This window comes from Lynx rufus, unplaced genomic scaffold (genome assembly GCF_022079265.1).
Source record: "Lynx rufus isolate CCGP_SWC_20201006 ecotype Redwood Valley unplaced genomic scaffold, mLynRuf1.p SCAF_18, whole genome shotgun sequence".
In the NCBI taxonomy this organism is placed as follows: Eukaryota; Metazoa; Chordata; class Mammalia; order Carnivora; family Felidae; genus Lynx; species Lynx rufus.
In genome coordinates, this window is record NW_025814832.1 from 38,529,798 (window position 1) to 38,548,119 (window position 18,322).

General features: G+C 44.7%; 1 protein-coding gene across 6 annotated transcripts in view; it reads left to right on the forward strand.

The window, feature by feature from the left end:
- TEX2 (testis expressed 2) overlaps window positions 1-18,322 on the forward strand; it is a 105,477-nt gene that overhangs the window by 57,420 nt on the left and 29,735 nt on the right. For all 6 annotated transcript variants that reach the window (XM_047081615.1, XM_047081613.1, XM_047081616.1 and 3 more), the window contains 3 exons: window positions 6,208-6,408; window positions 7,782-8,121; window positions 9,370-9,617. In XM_047081615.1, coding sequence (XP_046937571.1) covers window positions 6,208-6,408; window positions 7,782-8,121; window positions 9,370-9,617 — 789 coding nt within the window. The remainder of the gene's footprint in view (window positions 1-6,207; window positions 6,409-7,781; window positions 8,122-9,369; window positions 9,618-18,322) is intronic.

Consider the following 18,322-nt stretch of genomic DNA (forward strand, 5'->3'; position numbering starts at 1 on the left):
AAGTGTATTTTTTTATTTTGAGAGAGAGAGAGACAGAGAGAGAGGGAGAGAGAATCCCAAGTAGGCTCCGCTCTGTCAGCGCAGAGCCCGACGCGGGGCTCGAACTCACCGTGAGATTATGACCTGAGCCGAAACCAACTGAGCCACCCAGGCAGTCTAGGTGTGCTCAAGTATGATCAACTTATTCTCTCGTTCTGTGCTATTTTGTGCAATTATAACTTGGTTTTCTCCTTGGGAGCAGTGACCAAGCCTTCTGCTTCAAAGTAACCCCTGCCACTCTCTGCACTTGGTAGGATCTCAGCTCCTTCCTTTGCTTCTCTCCACTTAGGCAGCTAGAACAATACTTACCAGGCTGTGAAGAGCACACCAGCCTGTCCTATTCACTCATGCTTTACATACAGATTTCATTTAATCCTCTTGGGCACCCTCTGAATTGGGCTGTGTTCATGTATTCAGTCCACAAACACTCGTTACTACTCTGATTGTCTTGTGATGTTTGTACTCAAGTAGACCAGGCAGTTAACAGATACAGGGATAGGAGGGAGACAATAGAGAACTGAGCCTAGGTGATCATAGAGGCTCCCTGGCAGAAGTGTCACCTTTGCCGTGACCTGGGGATGACCAGCCAGACAGAAGGTGGGCCATGCCATGGAGGGGAGGTAGGAGACTGGGCCTCACAGTCAGGTAGACTTGGCTTAAGTTCTGGATTTGCCACTCTCTGGGCCACTTCTTTTTTTTTGCTTGTTTGTTTTGGTTCGGTTTCTTTAAACCACTCTTTAGACAAATCACATAACCTCTCTCCTCATTTTCCTCACTTGGAAAACCTTGGGTAATTGGCAGAAGTAGATAATGCACCTGAAGTGCCTGGATCATAGTATGAGCTCAAATGTCAGCTATTATTACAAATATTAATCTTAATATCTTAAAATCTTATGTGTAAGATTTATTCTTTTTACTTATATATGCAAACTGTACTTCAACAAAGTTCTGTTAGCATGGAGAAGTTGATTACAGCTGGAGCAGAGGGTGAGGTGGGGACGGGGGAGGCATGAAGCTGGGAAGTAAGCCATGTTAGACGCTCTCGCTGGGGAGAAAACGGTAAGCATCATCCGACTTGGCAGTCAGCAAGTGGTGAGGCCAGGATTGGAACACAGGTGTGTCAGACTCATGTTCTGCTCATGTTTGTGGGCGGCCTTCAGGGCATGTGTTTGGACCAGCAGTCTGTCCTGTAATCAAGTATGATCAAGGGTCAGGCCTCACTTAAGCTAACCAACGATGGTCCACCACAGACCATCAGATTCGAACCGTGCAGTTGAAATCCTGACTCGTGGGTTGTATTTGTTTGTTGGCAGGTATGGGCTTTAGCCTCTTGTAACTCCGTAACATGAAGAAAAGAAAATGGTAGTGCGGGAAGAAGGCAATGTGAAGATAAAAGGGAAGGAGGAGCCATGGGAGCCTTTGTGTTTGGAGCGCAGCCACTGGTGGTTCTGAAAGAGCAGACAGGGAGAAGGAGGGCCAAGCAAGCCCTGAGCCAGGGGAAGGGAGCTTGGAGCCCCTTGGACCTTTCCCAAGGAAAGGCATCTCCTAGATTGTCTTCCCAGGCCTCCCCCTGCCTCTCACTGCTGTGTCTTCCAGTGGGGCAGGTGTATGATTTTCTTTTTGTACTGTGTATGACTTAAAACTCTCTTTTCTCGGGGCGCCTGGGTGGTGCAGTCGGTTAAGCGTCCGACTTCAGCCAGGTCACGATCTCGCGGTCCGTGAGTTCGAGCCCCGCGTCGGGCTCTGGGCTGATGGCTCAGAGCCTGGAGCCTGTTTCCGATTCTGTGTCTCCCTCTCTCTCTGCCCCTCCCCCGTTCATGCTCTGTCTCTCTCTGTCCCAAAAATAAATAAACGTTGAAAAAAAAAAAATTAAAAAAAAAAAAACTCTCTTTTCTCTTCCACATGCCTTTAAATCAGGTTGTTCTAGTATTTCTACAGTTTGGCAAGTGGCAGAGGGTGGCCTGTTACCTGTCAGAGCAGTCAGCAGAGGACAACCACATGTCGTCTCAGAGCCACGGCCACGTTGGGGGGATGCGGGCTGCCCCCAGCAAGAACTCCGGAGGGCTGGCTCTGTGGCTTGGGAAGGAGCTCAGGCTGCTGGATTAAGAGCATGGCTTTGTGGCTAGAAGCCAATCCCTGAAGCCCTGTGGAAATGATTGCTCTCGTTAACCAGATGCAGGTGCCCACAGAGGGTATCACACATGCTGTGTATCCTCAGGTAGCCTCTCTTCTAGGTAGATGTGTGCTCAGAATGAAATAATTCAAGAAGAGCAATCCCTGGTGGGGACCGTATGGCTAAATGGCTCATAGATGACACCGATAGCAGGTTGCTCTTTTAATCTCATTATCATTCCCTGACCCTAAGAAAGTCTTAAGCGCCAGCCCTTCCATCCCTCCCTCCATGGATTCTTCTTGGTTTTAGTAGCTCTGCAAGTAACTACAACGTGGCCTTTCAGCATGGCTCTGAAGTAGCCCAGAAAAATCGGATCTGCTTCAAGTCCTTTATTAATCTATTCGCCTTTAGAACTTTAGGCCTAGTAAGCCTATTTATGTAAGAAAGTGTTTTCTGCAACCAAATTGAAATAAAAAGAAAATGGTGGCTTGCATGCAGGAGATCTTTAGTGAAAATGTTGTTTGAAACCTTTTAGATAAACATTGTTTAAAAAGACAAATATATTTCTAGAAAATGCATATTTTTTATAGTATATATGAACATTCACCAGATAGACCATATTCTGGGTCATAAAAACTTAACAAATTTAGGGATGCCTGGGTGGCTCAGTCAGTTGGGCGTCTGACTCTTGATTTCGGCTCAGGTCATGATCTCACAGTTTGTGGGTTTGAGCCCTGCATCGGGCTCTGGTGCTGGGCTCGGAGCCTGTTTAGGATTCTCTCCCCCTCCCTCTGCCCCTCCCCCATTCGTGCTCTCTCTCTCTCTTTCTCTCTCTCTCTCTCTCTCTCTCTCTCTCAAAATAAATAAATTAACATCAAAAAAAAACCACAACAACATATTTAAAAGAACTGAAATTAGGCAAAGCATGTTCTCTGACCATCATGGAATTAAAAACTAAAAACCAATAACAAAGATATCTGGAAGATTCCCAAATATTTGGAAGTTAAACAGCATACTTCTAATTAGCCTGTTGGTCCAAATATAGTCATAAGGGAAAATAAAAAATATTTTAACCAAATGAAATTGAAAGTACCTATCAAAAATTGCAGCTGGCACAGTGCTTAGAGGGAAATTAATAGCATTAAATGCTTGTTTTAGAAGTACAAATTACCAATATTAGGATTGAAAGAGAGGATATCACTAGACTCTACAGACAAAAGCATAATAGGGAAGTATTACAAACAACATTATACCCGGAAGTTGGACAACTTCTATGAAATTCCTCATAAGACACAAACTATCAAACTACCAAAGCTCACTCAAGAAGAAATAGATAGCGTGAATAGTCCAGTAGCAGTTAAAGAAATTGAATTCATAGTTTAAAACCTTTCAATGAAGAAAACCCAAACCCTAACCCTAACCCTAACTCCAGGTTCAGATGGCTTCCTTGGCAAATTGACTAAACCTTTAAGGAAGAAATATTTTACGCAAACTCTTCCAGAAAATAGGAGAAGGAGTACTTCCCAACTCCTTTTATGAGGCTAGCTAATATTGAAAGATATTGCAAGAAAACTATAGACCACTTTCCCTTATGAACTTAGAGGGACAATTGAACAAAATATTAGTAAGCCAAATTCTGCAGTGTATAAAAAGGATAATAATAGTGGTATGCTGGTAAGCTGGCTCTCTGGGACAAGGGGAAACGCTCTTCATACTGTTCACTGATTTCCAGGGTATAAAAACTCCCACCATGGCTAATTGTAAGCTAACAACGTGAGGTCACTGACCGTGGAGTCAGGGAGAGATGTGTAGAATTAGCTCTCACGAGCTGGTATAATCCAACTTCACATCATGACCAATACATAATTTTCCTGAGAATGCGAGATTGGTTCAACATTCAGAAATCGATGAACGTACTTCACCATTATAACAGACTAAGGAAAAACACACAAAACACTATGAATCAAAAAATGTACTTAGTTCTACATTTAACAAAATAAAACTACCCAAACTGATACTCTTAACAGTACAGTCTACTTCAGGCCCCATTGTGCTCTATGTCGCCTGTCCCCTTTTTCATTTCATTGCTCTGATCATTGCAACACCTAGATTACACCCTCTTCCTGTGGCCATTGCTTGCTTATTCAACATTTTTAATAGACGCAGTGACACATTAGGAGGAGGAAGAGATACTCCTAACGCATGCAAAAAAAACAAAAAAACAAAACACCCTACTGAGATCTATAAAACTATATAATTGGGTCATAAATTTTGCATATATACCCCACGACGAAGGTTGTTTGTTTGTCTGTTTTTAACTTACATTCAGCGTACTTTTTGTGACGACCTTTTTATGGTTACCCCAGCAGGGTGGTAACATGGTGAAATGAAGACCCAGTTCTCTGCTGATTTGGGAGCAGCCTTGGGTCAAAACTCCTGTCCTTTTTAAAGTCTTTGTATCAGGGGCGCCTGGGTGGCGCAGTCGGTTAAGCGTCCGACTTCAGCCAGGTCACGATCTCGCGGTCCAGGAGTTCGAGCCCCGCGTCAGGCTCTGGGCTGATGGCTCAGAGCCTGGAGCCTGTTTCCAATTCTGTGTCTCCCTCTCTTTCTGCCCCTCCCCCGTTCATGCTCTGTCTCTCTCTGTCCCAAAAATAAATAAACGTTGAAAAAAAAATTAAAAAAAAAAATAAAGTCTTTGTATCAGCTCTTGACAAATTACTTGGCACATAGAGAGAGTGCATGTTTTGATGAATGGTTAATTGAATAACAGAGAATTCTGAGGATTCTGCATTTGCAGAGGCTCTCAGGTCAAGACTTCAGTGTGAGACTCAAGTACTCACCACGGAAATGGCCATTCTTTGAAAAGGATGGCAATCCCAACTGCAGTGTGATATTTAGTACCTCTCTGCTTGTTCCAGAAACATTTATAAAGTGAAGGGAGTGGAAGATAATCAATTAAAGTTCCCTAGAGAATTTTTTTTTTTTTTAATGTTTATCTTTGAGAGAGACAGAGCATGAGCAGTGGAGGGGCAGAGAGAGAGAGGGAGACACAGAATCTGAAGCAGGCTCCAGGCTCTGAGCTGTCAGCACAGAGCCCAATGCAGGGCTCGAACTCATGGACCAGGAGATCATGACCTGAGCTGAAGTCGGGCACTTAACGACTGAGCCACCCAGGTGCCCTGAGAACTTCTTTTAAGGAGATCTGGGACACTGTATCATCTGAAAAAGTACTGTGGGGCAGGTAGAGTATTAGATGATGAATATTGATCACAGCTATGAGAAGGAGCTTTAGCATAATTTTATGGTGTGTTAGGCTTTTGTGTATTGTCCATACACTTTAATGTGTGTGCTGTTTTTGAAGATCAGTGTATAAGTACATTTATGTTATTGAGGGGAGACCTGGGGCACAATTTTACTCACTGCAGTTTTTATATGTGTTTGGATTTTGAAATACTGTTGATCATATCTATAATATTCAGTGCCTAATTCCTGATCATCTGCCTTACTGTGTGATTTTAGCGAGCCAGAAATGGAGCGGTAGGTGTTCTCTCAGTCCTGGAATGGTAGCATGAGTTAATATGATCTGTGACATTCTAAAGATGGTTTGCAGGTGACCTGAGAAGAGAATGAGTTTGGCTAATTTAAGAAGGCCAGACTGGATGGGATTATTCACCCCCAGAGGAGGTCAGGCGGAAAGACTTGTTCTGTTTACATGAATAACACTTTTGAGTTTCCTGATTTGCTTGTTAGCTTTAAAAAAGAAAGAAAAGAAAAGAAAAGAGAAAAGAGAAAAGAATCTTCTATTTAGAGAAATGGACATTATCATTCTCCCCCAAATCCAGAGTTTTAGTTATCAGAAACATACTAAATTATGCCTCCACCCTAATTATCCTTCAGGCTGAGCACTTGTCTTAGCAACCTCTGGTCACCAATGAATTGACACTGGCGTCATAGTTAGGTTTGGTTTCAGTGTCCCAAATACCTCAGTGGTCTTCGTTTTCATAGCCAATCAGATTTGTACTCTAATTTTACTAATGGAAGTTTTTCTTCATCAGGGATGGATGAATGAGATTTACAACTATGATCCAGAAACTTACCACGCGACTTTGACCCATTCAGTCTTTGTTCGACTTGAGGGTGGGACCTTAAGACTTTCAAAACCCAATAAAAATATATCCAGGAGGGCAAGCTACAATGAAACAAAGCCAGAGGTTACCTACATCAGCCAGAAAATCTACGACCTTTCAGACAGCAAGGTGAGCCCAGCTAGTATGGGAAACGCAAATGAAAGAAAAGCATTTGGAATCTTGGTTGCTTTACTGCATTTTTTCCCCTCCAAAAGGGTGTGTGTGTGTGTGTGTGTGTGTGTGTGTGTGTGTGTGTGTGTGTTTAAAGTATTAGTATAATTTAGGATGGTGCCTTTCATGCAGATCAGCCAAGCATCTTTTTATTTTTATTTTTATTTTTTTTCAACGTTTATTTATTTTTGGGACAGAGAGAGACAGAGCATGAACGGGGGAGGGGCAGAGAGAGAGGGAGACACAGAATGGGAAGCAGGCTCCAGGCTCTGAGCCATCAGCCCAGAGCCTGACGCGGGGCTCGAACTCCGGGGCTCGAACTCCCGGACCGCGAGATCGTGACCTGGCTGAAGTCGGACTCTTAACCGACTGCGCCACCCAGGCGCCCCCAAGCATCTTTTTAAATGCAGATTCTATTTCAGCAACTCTGAATGGGTCCTGAGAATCTGCATTTATGTGAGCTCCCAGGTGATACTCTTGCTGCTGGTCAGCAGACCACACTTTGAGGAACAAAGGCATAGCACACTCATCTGTTTTAAGGGTTATTTTTTTCCGTCAAACAAAAAGCTATGTTAGTGGTTTAGGGTAATAACGACTGTAAATGTGGAAATTATGGGCATGTAAAATAACTACATTTTGATAAGGGTTATATGCTTCTGTTTTTGAGAAAGGTAAATCATTTGTTATTCCAAAAAGCTATAGGTTCTCTGTTGTTATAACTCATGTGAGAGATCTTGAAGTTTACCCCAATGCAGAAGTATTTAAAATAGTTTTTGTATAAATTCACTCTTGAGGCTAATAAACTTGAGCTACTATCTAGATCTAGGTGGATAAATTCATTTGTTTTTTTCCGGTGTAAGGTTGGCCCAGGATCATTAAATTCAGTCAATAGTCAAACTTAGTTGATGATGATCTACTCAATACTTTATGTGCCACTGTTACCTAAAAATTACAGATACCTGTTAACGCTTCCCGAATTCTTAAACATCTGCTTCTGAATGAGTTTGAGGAATAGCAGGTCACTTCTAAACATTTATCCCAGTTTCTTTTTTTAAAGATTTTGTTTTTTAGCAATCCCTGCACCCACCGTGGGTGGGGCTCGAACCCACACCCCCTAGATCAAGAGTCACATGTTCTCAACAACTGAGCCAGCCAGGCGCCCCAAATTTATCCCAGTTTTTATAGTCGTTTTGTAGACAGGGTAGTAATTATGTCGCATTCATTTTAGTCCAAAAGGCTATGAAGTTTGCATCATGTTCTGCATAATATTAATGCACAGTGTGGCCAATTCTTAATTTTGTGTGTAAATCATCATTTCCCTTTCACTCTAGATTTATCTTGTACCTAAAAGTTTGGCTCGAAAACGAATTTGGAATAAAAAGTACCCCATTTGTATCGAGCTTGGTCGACAAGACGACTTTATGTCTAAGGCCCAGACTGATAAAGAGACTTCTGAAGAAAAGCCACCAGCTGAGAGAGAGCTGGGAGGCGAGGACCCTAAGAAGCCACCCCATCCTCAGGAGGGAACGAGATCAGGCCAGCGAGATCAGATACTGTATCTCTTTGGGAGAACTGGCCGAGAGAAAGAGGAGTGGTTTAGGCGATTTATTCTGGCATCTAAACTGAAGTCGGAAATCAAGAAGCCGCCTGGAGTCTCTGGAAGTAAACCAGGTAATGATATGTGTGCTAAATGCTTACGTATGTTCTCTCTGAAGGAGAACAGATTCTGAGAGAGATTCCCAGGTAGGTAGGAAGGAAGCCCACCCTGAACTGATGGTTGTCTAAGGAGTGTTCTCACGAATCATTTACCTTTTAGGCTGATTTCTGCAACCCTTTGCACCAAATCATTTAACTAGGGATGGAATGAATTGCAGATGTATGGGGTTTTGCCTTTCCTGGTTCCTTAGGATTATATTTATTTTTACATACTGTGACTCCTCTGAGAAAAGAAACACAGGAGAACCTTAGATGTGACAAGGAGGCAGGTGAGTCAGGGCAGTTTCAGGCTAGTGCTCTTAGGCTCCCAAACCTGGACATGGTCCGCCACGCCTGAGATCACCATAGAAATGCAGAGTCCTCTGGCCTCCCGACTCACATTTGTACCGAGGACCTGTCCCTCTGCCCCATGGACCCCACTTGGACCTTCGCTGAACCTCTCGGCGTTCTCTAGACCTACAGGACCCTGTCCTTCCTTTTTGCATATGCTGTTCCCTTTAACTGGAATGCTCTTCCCCCACCTGCACCAGGAAAATGCCAACTACTTCTTTAAGAGGCAGCCTGGAGAACACTACCTGTGAAAGTCAGCCCTGGGGCTCTCTTGTGCAGAGGTAGTCACCCCCATCTTTCTGCCCTGAAAGTCCTTCAGTTGGGCTTCAGTTACGATGGTTATTATAGAGAGCTGTGATTTCTTTGCCTGGGTGCCCAAATTCAAGGTCAGGGATTATGTCTCATTCTTCTTTTAATGTGGAATTGACCCAGAGAAAGTGCTTGATGAAAACCTTTGTTGAATGAAAGATGGTAGGTCTAGAATTGCCCCGAGCCGTGGGTGAGCACTTAGCTTTCTGCCCACTTTCCATTTGTCCCGGGGGGTATGTCAGTTCCGTATTTGACCCTAAGTGATTACCAGGGGGGAAAAAAAAGAGAAAGGGACTTACCAGATGGACTTCATGGCTTTCAGGTCTTCTGAATTACCTTGGAGAAGACTAAAAACTGTTCTAAAACATTATCTATTATTAGAGTGGAAGGTATTTTTCAGGCTAGGAAATAAAACCGTATATTTTTTTAAACAATCATTTGTTAGCATTATTGGCTGGTTTTCAGCTCAACCCAGTTGTGATAGTTGTTCGATGTTCTATGTTCCGTTTCCTCTGCAATCACTTTTCTTTCTGTGAATTAACAGCCATCACTTCTTTGCTGCAGGGGTTTTGCCCTCACATAGCAGACACAACAGCCCCTCGGGGCACCTGACCCACAGCCGCAGCAGCAGCAAAGGCAGTGTGGAGGAGGTCATGTCCCAGCCGAAGCAGAAGGAGCTGGTGGGCAGTGTGCGGCAGAAGATGCTTCTGGACTACAGCGTGTACATGGCCAGGTGTGTCCCCCAAGAAAACCGAAGCCCCCAAAGGAGCCCCGTGCAGAGCGCGGAGAGCAGCCCCACGGCTGGGAAGAAGGTAAAGCTGGCTGCCTGGGCCGTGGCTTTTCTGCTTTTCTGCTTTTCTGCTCAAACTCATTTCTACCTACGTAAGCACTCTGAGCACTTCTTGTGTACTAAGCCCAGCTGTAGGCACTGGGGACATGGGAGTGAACAAGACGGATAAGGGCCTTGCCCCTTCAGGTGGCTGGTACTCCAGTTGGTCGGGAAGACAGCAAGTAACAAACACGTGGTGGTGGCAAGAATGAAGGGAAAGCCAAGTACGGGAAGATGGAAGATGACCAGATAGCTTTTTTAGAGCAGTGGTCAAGGAGGGCCTCCTTGAGGAGGTGACATTTGGGCAGAGACCTGACCAAAGTGAGGAACTGAATCATGGGATCTGTGTGGGAGTGGCATTCCAGGGGAGAGGCCAGCGAGTGCTGAGGCCGAGGCCCGGGGGCCGGCAGGTGGTTGGCGTATTCACGGAACTGCGATGAGGCCAGTGTGGTGACAGGCGGTGCCTCGTGGGATCAGTTCTGAGGAGGGCGGGACGCACTGGGAGGTTTTTGAGCAGGGAGTAATGTTGACCTATTTAAGGTTAGAAGCGGCTGTTCGTGGAGAGCGGGTGGTAGGAGGAAGAGAGCAGGTGAGGGGCTGAGAGCGGGCTGTAGAGAGTGGGGCCGCGGAGGGGAAAACCACTGAGTTGGGAGACGTGGATGGAGGGCAGCTGGCTGGATGTGCTGATGAATTAGGGCTGGGGCGTGAGAGAACCGGATGGGCCAAAGATCACTCCTAACCTTTGACCTGAGCAACTGGGCAATCAGTGGGGACGTCCTCAGGCTCGTGAGTAATAGAGGTCTCATTCCTCAGTTACCTTTGTATTCTTAAATTCTCAGACTCCTTAGCTATTTCCAGTGCTTTTGAAGATTTCCCACGCGCATTACTCCCACAGTGTAACAAGCTGGACATTGACTCAAGATCATCTGCGATAAGATAAGGAATATAAGCTGCCATGTGCCAAATTCTTTAGGCACTTCCATAGAACTACCGTGATCCCTTAAACAGTCTTGCAGATTAGATGCTCTTCTCTCCCATTTTGTAGATGGAGAAACAGGCTCACCCAGTTGAGTAGCTTAATTTCACAGTTGCTAAGTGACGGCATGTACGAAACCTGGCCTGGGGGCTCCCTGGCCCTCAGCTGCCACGACTGTCATTTTGCTGGCCATTCTGAAACTGTGCTGGGCCTGAGGCCTCCCGCCGCTACTCCGCTCAGGCCCTAAGCACCGCCTCCCACCTGTGGAGCACAAAGCCTGTTTTTCTCATGTTCAGTAGCTTGCTACAGTGTTTGACCTCTTACAGTGACTGTATTTCTGTTCTTAACAGGAAGCACTTGGTGCCGCCTTCTTTGCGCTGTTAGCCAGTCACGGGTTTTCATTCATTTCACTGATCGCCTTCAGTGTGGAAGAGGCCCCTGAACCCTCACTCAGCTGACTCTGTCAGCCAAAAACAGACCATATGCCTCTGCCGGCCTCTCACCCACTGCCTCTGCCCTCTGACCTAGTTACCAGCTAAAGCGGGAAGTTGACCTTCCTCTAGGCCAGGGTTGGGTAATACAAAACGATTCTAGGGATGTCCTGTTTACCACCAGCGAATCCCCCGGCCCCAAATCCCTTTTCTCCCTGGGTTATCAGCTGTCTGGCCTCTCATCAGACTCAGGGAAATCAGGAAGATAATTGTATTCTTACTAATGTAAGAAAATTATTTAATAAAATTCTTGCCTTTCGAAAGAGTTCCTTAAATTTAAAACAAAAACAAAAACACGGGCCTGGGTGGCCCAGTCGGTTAAGCATCTGACTCTTGATTTCATCTCAGGTCATGGTCTCATGGTCGCGAGCTAGATCAAGCCCCACGTCGGGCTCTACACTGACACAAGCCTGCTTGGGATTCTCTCTCTCCACCCTTCCCCATCTGCCTCCCACCCCCCGCCTGCATTCACACATGTGAGCGCGCGCTCTCTCTCTCTCTTTCTCAAAAACAAAACCAAACATGTTTTAGAACATTGTTTCCTCAGTGTTTCTTACATGTGCTTGTTGTATCATGTCCCCACTGGAGTCTGTGGAAGCCCCAGGAGGGGCTGGGGGGCCCTGATGGCGCATAGCCCAGCCCCTCAACCCAGCATCGCTGCCACTGGGGGATTCTCTACTGCAAACCTCCTTTCTGAGTACTTGGCATTTACCTCTTTAAGTGTCAAAACATGTTTTTCGTCTTCTAAGTATGATGAAAATCTTTAAAAGCCACATTGCATTTCCTGGCCCCCTTAGGCAGAGCAGGCAGGGACGATTTAATCTTGATAATTGAAGAACTTAACAACAAACAAATCCAAGCTTGTCGTCATGCAGGCCTGCTGAGGTCAGAGGCCTCTCACCCCGTCGGAGCCATCCTGGTGCGGATTCTGCAGCCGTTCATCTCCATTGCCATTTGGCTGCTGTTTGTATGCATCCTTCTAGCTGCTTTTCCTTGAGTGCTTCCCCATCTCCCACCCCCACCCTTAATGCAGTGACTCCAGTCTGCGTGGGCTGGGAAACCAGAGAGGCAGAACTGTGTGAACGGGATGACTGTCCTTTTGAAGAAGGCCTATGAGGCCTGGTGCCGGGCTCCAGCATCCACTTGGCCTGCCTGAAGCGTGTGGCGGCCTAACGTGCATAACAGTTACTCATTTTTCTTACCGACTTGTGCTTTGACTAGGCTTGTCAGTGAAGGCTTCTCTCTGCTCCATACAGTGTCAGCTGAGGAGGCCGGACTGGGTGCCAGAGGAGCTGAGGCATCCAGGGAGTGGAGGCCTCACTCCCACGGCTGGCACACAGATGCTGGTAGTTGGCTGGGAGCTCACTTCTCCGTGTGGCCTGGTGACTGGGTTCTGAGGGCAAGTCTTTCTAGAGAAAGAGCCACCTTTTATGACCTAGTCGTGGAAGTAAAATAACACCACTTCCATCATGTTCTTTTAGAGCAGTCAGTGTACCTTCCCAGGTTCAAGGATGGGGGTATAGATTCTACTTCTTGCTGAAGAAGTAGCAAGTTCTTGGAAGAACGTGTGGGTTGGGAAATACCATTGTGCCATTTGGGGGAAGGAAGATCTGCTATAGCTTCCTGTACTACTTTTATTTCTTTTCATGCTTTCCTTGAATTAAGTCAGGGGAAGTAGTTCTTAACCAGTTTTACTTCTTATTAATTTTGCAGTTTGAGCAACCAAGGACCTTTTCCCTCCATTTTTAATTTTTTTTTTTTAATTTTGTGTGCGTGTGAAACATTAACATGGTTCCAGAGATCAAAGCTGTGCAAAGACCTACACTCAGAAAAGGGCCATCTCCCCCACCCGGTATCTTCCATTCCTCCATCCCTGACGTAAGCCGATCTCCTTAGTGTCTAGTTTATCCTTTCTGGCTTTATTGCCCCTTCTGTCTTAGTCAAATGGTAGCATATTATGAATACTATTTTGTACCTTACTTTTTTCACTTACCAGTACATTCTGGAAATCACTCCACATCAGTTCATAGATGTCTCTCCCTCCTCTTGTTTTTAAACAGCTGCAAAGTACTTACTCCATTGTAAAAATGTTTCACAGTATATAGACATTCTCTCTTTTATAGGGGCGTAGAGGTTGTTTCCAGTATTTTGCAATTACAAACAGTGATGCAGTGAATAGTTTGTGCATGTGTATTTTTGTGTTGTTGGGGGTGTATCTCTAAAATAAAATCTTAGAAGTGAGGTTGCCACATCAGAAGGTAAATGCACATGTATTTTTGTGAGGTGTTACCAAATCCCCTCCGTAAGCGTCGCACCAGTGTTTGTTCCCACCAGCCATGAATGCCTTTGCCCCCACAGTCTCGCCAAATATGGACCCTTTGGATGTGGCGATTACTGTTCATTCTTCCTGCCAAAGACTAGGCCACGTTATTTCTTAGGGTCCACTGCCTCTGACATAATGAGTCCGAGAGAAACTGAAAGGGCTCAGAGACAAAAAGGAACCCTTGACATTTTTTCAAGTTACACTGTCACGTCACCAGTGTCAGCCACCGGCCAGAGCTTACCCAGTGTAGCAGGTCCCCTCCTCTTTCGTAGAGGGAGCTTGGGACACAGCTCCAGGCCTTCGCTTCAACCTCTCCCCTTCCCCACTGTCCCCCTGCTGCTGCCCCTTGTAGGCCATGGTCAGAGCATCTCTTACCCTGAAGGCTCCAAGTCTAATGGCAGCTTCCACCCACTGGGCCTCCTTGCTCACGTTCACGCAGTGCCAAACTAGGTCAGGAGGTGAATGGGGCCACTGGTGCTCAGGAGCCAAACTTGTGTTACAAACACCCAGGATGTAATTGGTAAATATAGACTAGGTTTGTATTAAACAGCGCTAAAACAACACAGTAATATTGTAATTATTCTTACAAAAATTAAAAACATATTCAGGGGATTCTGCATATTGAAACCACTTTGGAGCTCAAAACTTGAATTATAAAACCACTCTTTTCAAGGAAAGGCCTGGCTCTCCACTTGTTTAGTGGTTAGTGACCAGTTACCGAGCCCTGACCGGCCCTCGCGACTGCTTTGTCCCACAGCCACAGGCTGTGCAAGCCTCCAAAGTCTCCGAACCCCTGTGGTATTGGCGCCATTTTCTTGCTGTTCAGGCACCTCAACATCTAGAACAGTTGAGAGACCATGAGGCTGGCTAAGGAGGCCAGAGCTTTATTGTCTTGTCAAGGTAGTCTGCTTGGTTTGAGGAGGAAATTTAAATAGTAATTCAGAAAACAAGAAAATAAGGAAACTCTGTTTTTAATAATGTCTCCAGGTGGCATAGCATTACCCCTAGTGTGGTTAGCTCAGGAAGGGGGACCACAGGGCTGCCTGCAGATTTGCTCTTGGAGGCTGCTAGTTCTGTGTGCCCCAAAGTGGCCTGCCTGGGAGAAAGGACCATCGGTGGGGCAGTGGTTTGCCTGTCCTCCAGGAGCAAGGCTCTGATACTCAGATTGTGTCACACACTTCCATGCTCATTATCCAGGGAAGATCCTAAATGTTGAGAGATACTGTAGGCCTCCCAGGTTTGGAGTGTCCTGTCTTCATTATTACTAGTTGTACTAATTATCTTGTTACCTATGAACTGGATTGTAAGATATTACTCCCTATTTGCTGTTATCAGATGAGAACCCTAAAAAGCAAATAGGAATCCAACAGAAACCAGGAAGTCTTAAATGGGAGAGTGGTTTTCCAGAACTTCCCCTTTCTCTGCTCAAAGACAGCTCTTCAAACATTTAAAAGTAGAATTGAAAAGTGCTCCTTACACAGTGAGTTAAAAAAAAAAAACCATGAAACCATATAGTTAATTTAAAAATAAATTTTAGGGGCACCTGGGTGGTTCAGTCAGTTAAGCATCTGACTTCGGCTCAGGTCATGGTCTCACAGTTCATGGGTTCAAGTCCTGCATCGGGCTCTGTGCTGACAGCTCAGAGCCTAGAGTCTGCTTCAGATTTTGTGTCTGCCTCTCTCTCTGCCCCTCCCCTTGCTCATGCTCAGTCTCTCACTCTCTCTCAAAAATAAACATTAAAAATTTTTTAAATACATATATACATAAATAAATGTTAGAAAGGATACAGAAAAGAGTGCCAAGACAGTTCAGGGAAGCGGGGAGAAGGAAAGAATAGTCTTTTCAATAAATGGTGCTGGAACAACTGGTATCCACGTGACAAAAGAATGAAGTTGGACCCCTACCTCACACCATGCACAAAAATTAACTCAGAAGAGCTCAAAACTATAAAACTCTTAGAAGAAAACATAAGCATAAATCTCTATGGCTTGGGTTAGGTAAAGCTTTTTTAGATAGGACACTAAAAGTACATGCAACCAAAGAAAAAATTGTAAAAAGATAAAGTAGGGCCGCCTGGGTGGCTCAGTCAGTTGAGCATCCAACTCTTGATTTTGGCTCAGGTCATGATCCCAGGGTCATGGGATTGAGCCCCATCAAGCACTGAATGTGGATTCTGCTTAAGATTCTCTGTCTCCCCCTTTGCTCATCTCCCCAGCTCATGCTCTCTCTCTCTCAAAAAAAAAAAAAAAAAAAAAAAGATAAATTATATTTCATCAAAATTAAAAACTTGTGCCGCAAACAATACCATCAAGAAAGTGAAAAGACAACACACAGAATGGGAGCAAGTATCTGCAAATCATATATCTGATATTCTAGGACCTAAAATAGTTAAAGGACTCTTACCACTGAATAATAAAAAGGTGAATGACCCATGGGGCACCTGGGTGGTTCAGTCAGTCTGACTTTTGCTCAGGTCATGATCTCGTGGTTTGTGAGTTCAAGCCCCACAGTGGGCTCTGCACTGACAGTGCAGAGCCTGCTTGGGATTCTCTCTCTCCCCCTCTCTCACTGCTACCCCCCCACAAATAATAAATAAATAAACAAACACTTTTTTAAAAAAGTGAATCACCCAATTAAAAAATGGGCAAAGGGGGGCGCCTGGGTGGCGCAGTCGGTTGAGCGTCCGACTTCAGCCAGGTCACGATCTCGCGGTCCGTGAGTTCGAGCCCCGCGTCAGGCTCTGGGCTGATGGCTCAGAGCCTGGAGCCTGCTTCCGATTCTGTGTCTCCCTCTCTCTCTCTGCCCCTCCCCCGTTCATGCTCTGTCTCTCTCTGTCCCAAAAATAAATTAAAAAAAATTAAAAAATAAATAAATAAATAAATAAAAAATAAAAAATGGGCAAAGGATTTGAATAGCTATTTCTCCAAAGAAGATAAACAGATGGCCAGTGAGCCTAGAAAAGATACTCGGTCATTAGTCATCAGGGAAATGCGAATCAAAACCACAATGAGATACCACCTCACAACCACTAGGATGGCTAGAATGAAAAAAAGATAATAGCAAATATTAGTGAGGAAGTAGGGAAGGTAGAAGCATTGTATGTTGGTAGTGGGAAAGTGAAACGATGCGGCTGCTATGGGAAACACTTTGGTAGCTCCTCAAAGAGAACCTCTAGCTGTGCGACCCAGCAGTCCCGCCCCCAGGCATATGGCCCAGAGAAACGGAAATGTATGGCCATGCAAACACTTGTACACAAACGTTCATGGCTCCATTATTCACAGTAGTCAAGAGTGGAAACTTCTACCACTTGATGAATGGATAGAATGTGGTAAACGCATACAATAGAATGTTATTCTGCAATAGAAAAGAATAATGTACGGACATGTGCTATAGCACGGGTAAAGCTTGGAAACATGATGCCTCAGAAGAGAAGGTCAGTCACAAAAGGGCACATATTGTATGATTCCGCTCATGTGAAATGTCCAGAAGAGGCGAATTCACGGAGATAAATTGATGGTTGGTTGCCTGGGGACGGTGGTGGGGGTGGAGTTGGGGGAGAATGGCTAGGGGCTGCTCAGGAACACGAGGTTTCTTTTGGGGGTCATTAAAATGTTCTAAAGTTGATGGTGGTGACAGCTCTGTGAATATGCTAAAAACCATAGATTTTACTCTTTAAATGGGTGCATTGTGTGTTATGTGAGCTGTATCTCCGTAAAGCTGTAAAAAAAAAAAAGAAGAAGAAGAAGATACAAAACCATGTTAGTTTGATCCAATTGTTTCTTAAAGTTCTGTGTCCTAAAGAGTTACATACATTGAAAAAAAAGACTGAGAGGAAATAGAATAAAAATGTTTTAAATAACTATATCTAGATAGTGGAATTATGGGTGTTTTCTGTAATAAATACGTATTATTTTTATAATTGGGGAAACAGTTGGCGGGCCTGGGGGAAGGGTCTTCCATTGTGCTTTCCCCTGGACACAGCAGTCCTTTGTGAAACCCTGATGGCGCCAAATCGTGTGTGACCAAACCTTAGGAGCAGAGGCACTGAGCTCTCTTTGGAACAAAAAAAAAGCAGGGTTGGCCTTGGCCTCCTGCCATTTGTTACAGGAAAGTTTACACTAAAAAATTAAGTAAATTTGTAATTTACTCTGGAGTTTAGCTTTTAATAAAAACTATGTCCCAGGGCGCCTGGGTGGCTCAGTCAGTTAAGCATCCAACTTCAGCTCATGATCTCGCGGTTTTTGAATTCAAGCCCTGCATCGGACTCTGTGCCGACAGCTCAGAGCCTGGAGCCTGCTTCAGATTCTGTCTCCCTCTCTCTCTGCCCTTCCCCGGCTTATACTCTGTCTGTCTCTGTGTGTGTCTCTCTCTCAAAAATAAATAAACATTAAAAAATAAAAAATAAACTATATCCCAAGAGCTTCTCAGACACTCATGATGGCCTCCTTCAGCTTCAGGCCGTCGGACTCTCCAGGCCTTTTTTTGGAAGTCATTTTGAGAAAGTTACCCTATCTGAACGTATGTATATAGTTGAAATGGTGAAATGAATATTCTCACATTCCTTCCTGCAGGCAAATAGCAATGTTAGGAAACACACGCATATTTATTCTTTAAGCTCTTACATTTTTATGACATTCATCGGAAATGAGTTCTTTCTAGTAGCCTGGTGAAGCCAGATTTTGTTCATAAAGCTGCTTCAATGCATTGTCAGTGTTTTGCTGCTCTTGGATTTTTCTTTGTTCCAATGAGTTTGTGAAGAGAGAAGCCTGGAGAAGGAACTGTTGAAAAGGAAAAACAACCTGCTTGTCGGTTATTTCAGAAATTTGTTTCCACATCGTATGCATTTGGCTTGGAACATAAATTGTGAAATAGCCTTTGTTTCTTGCTCTTTTGTGCTA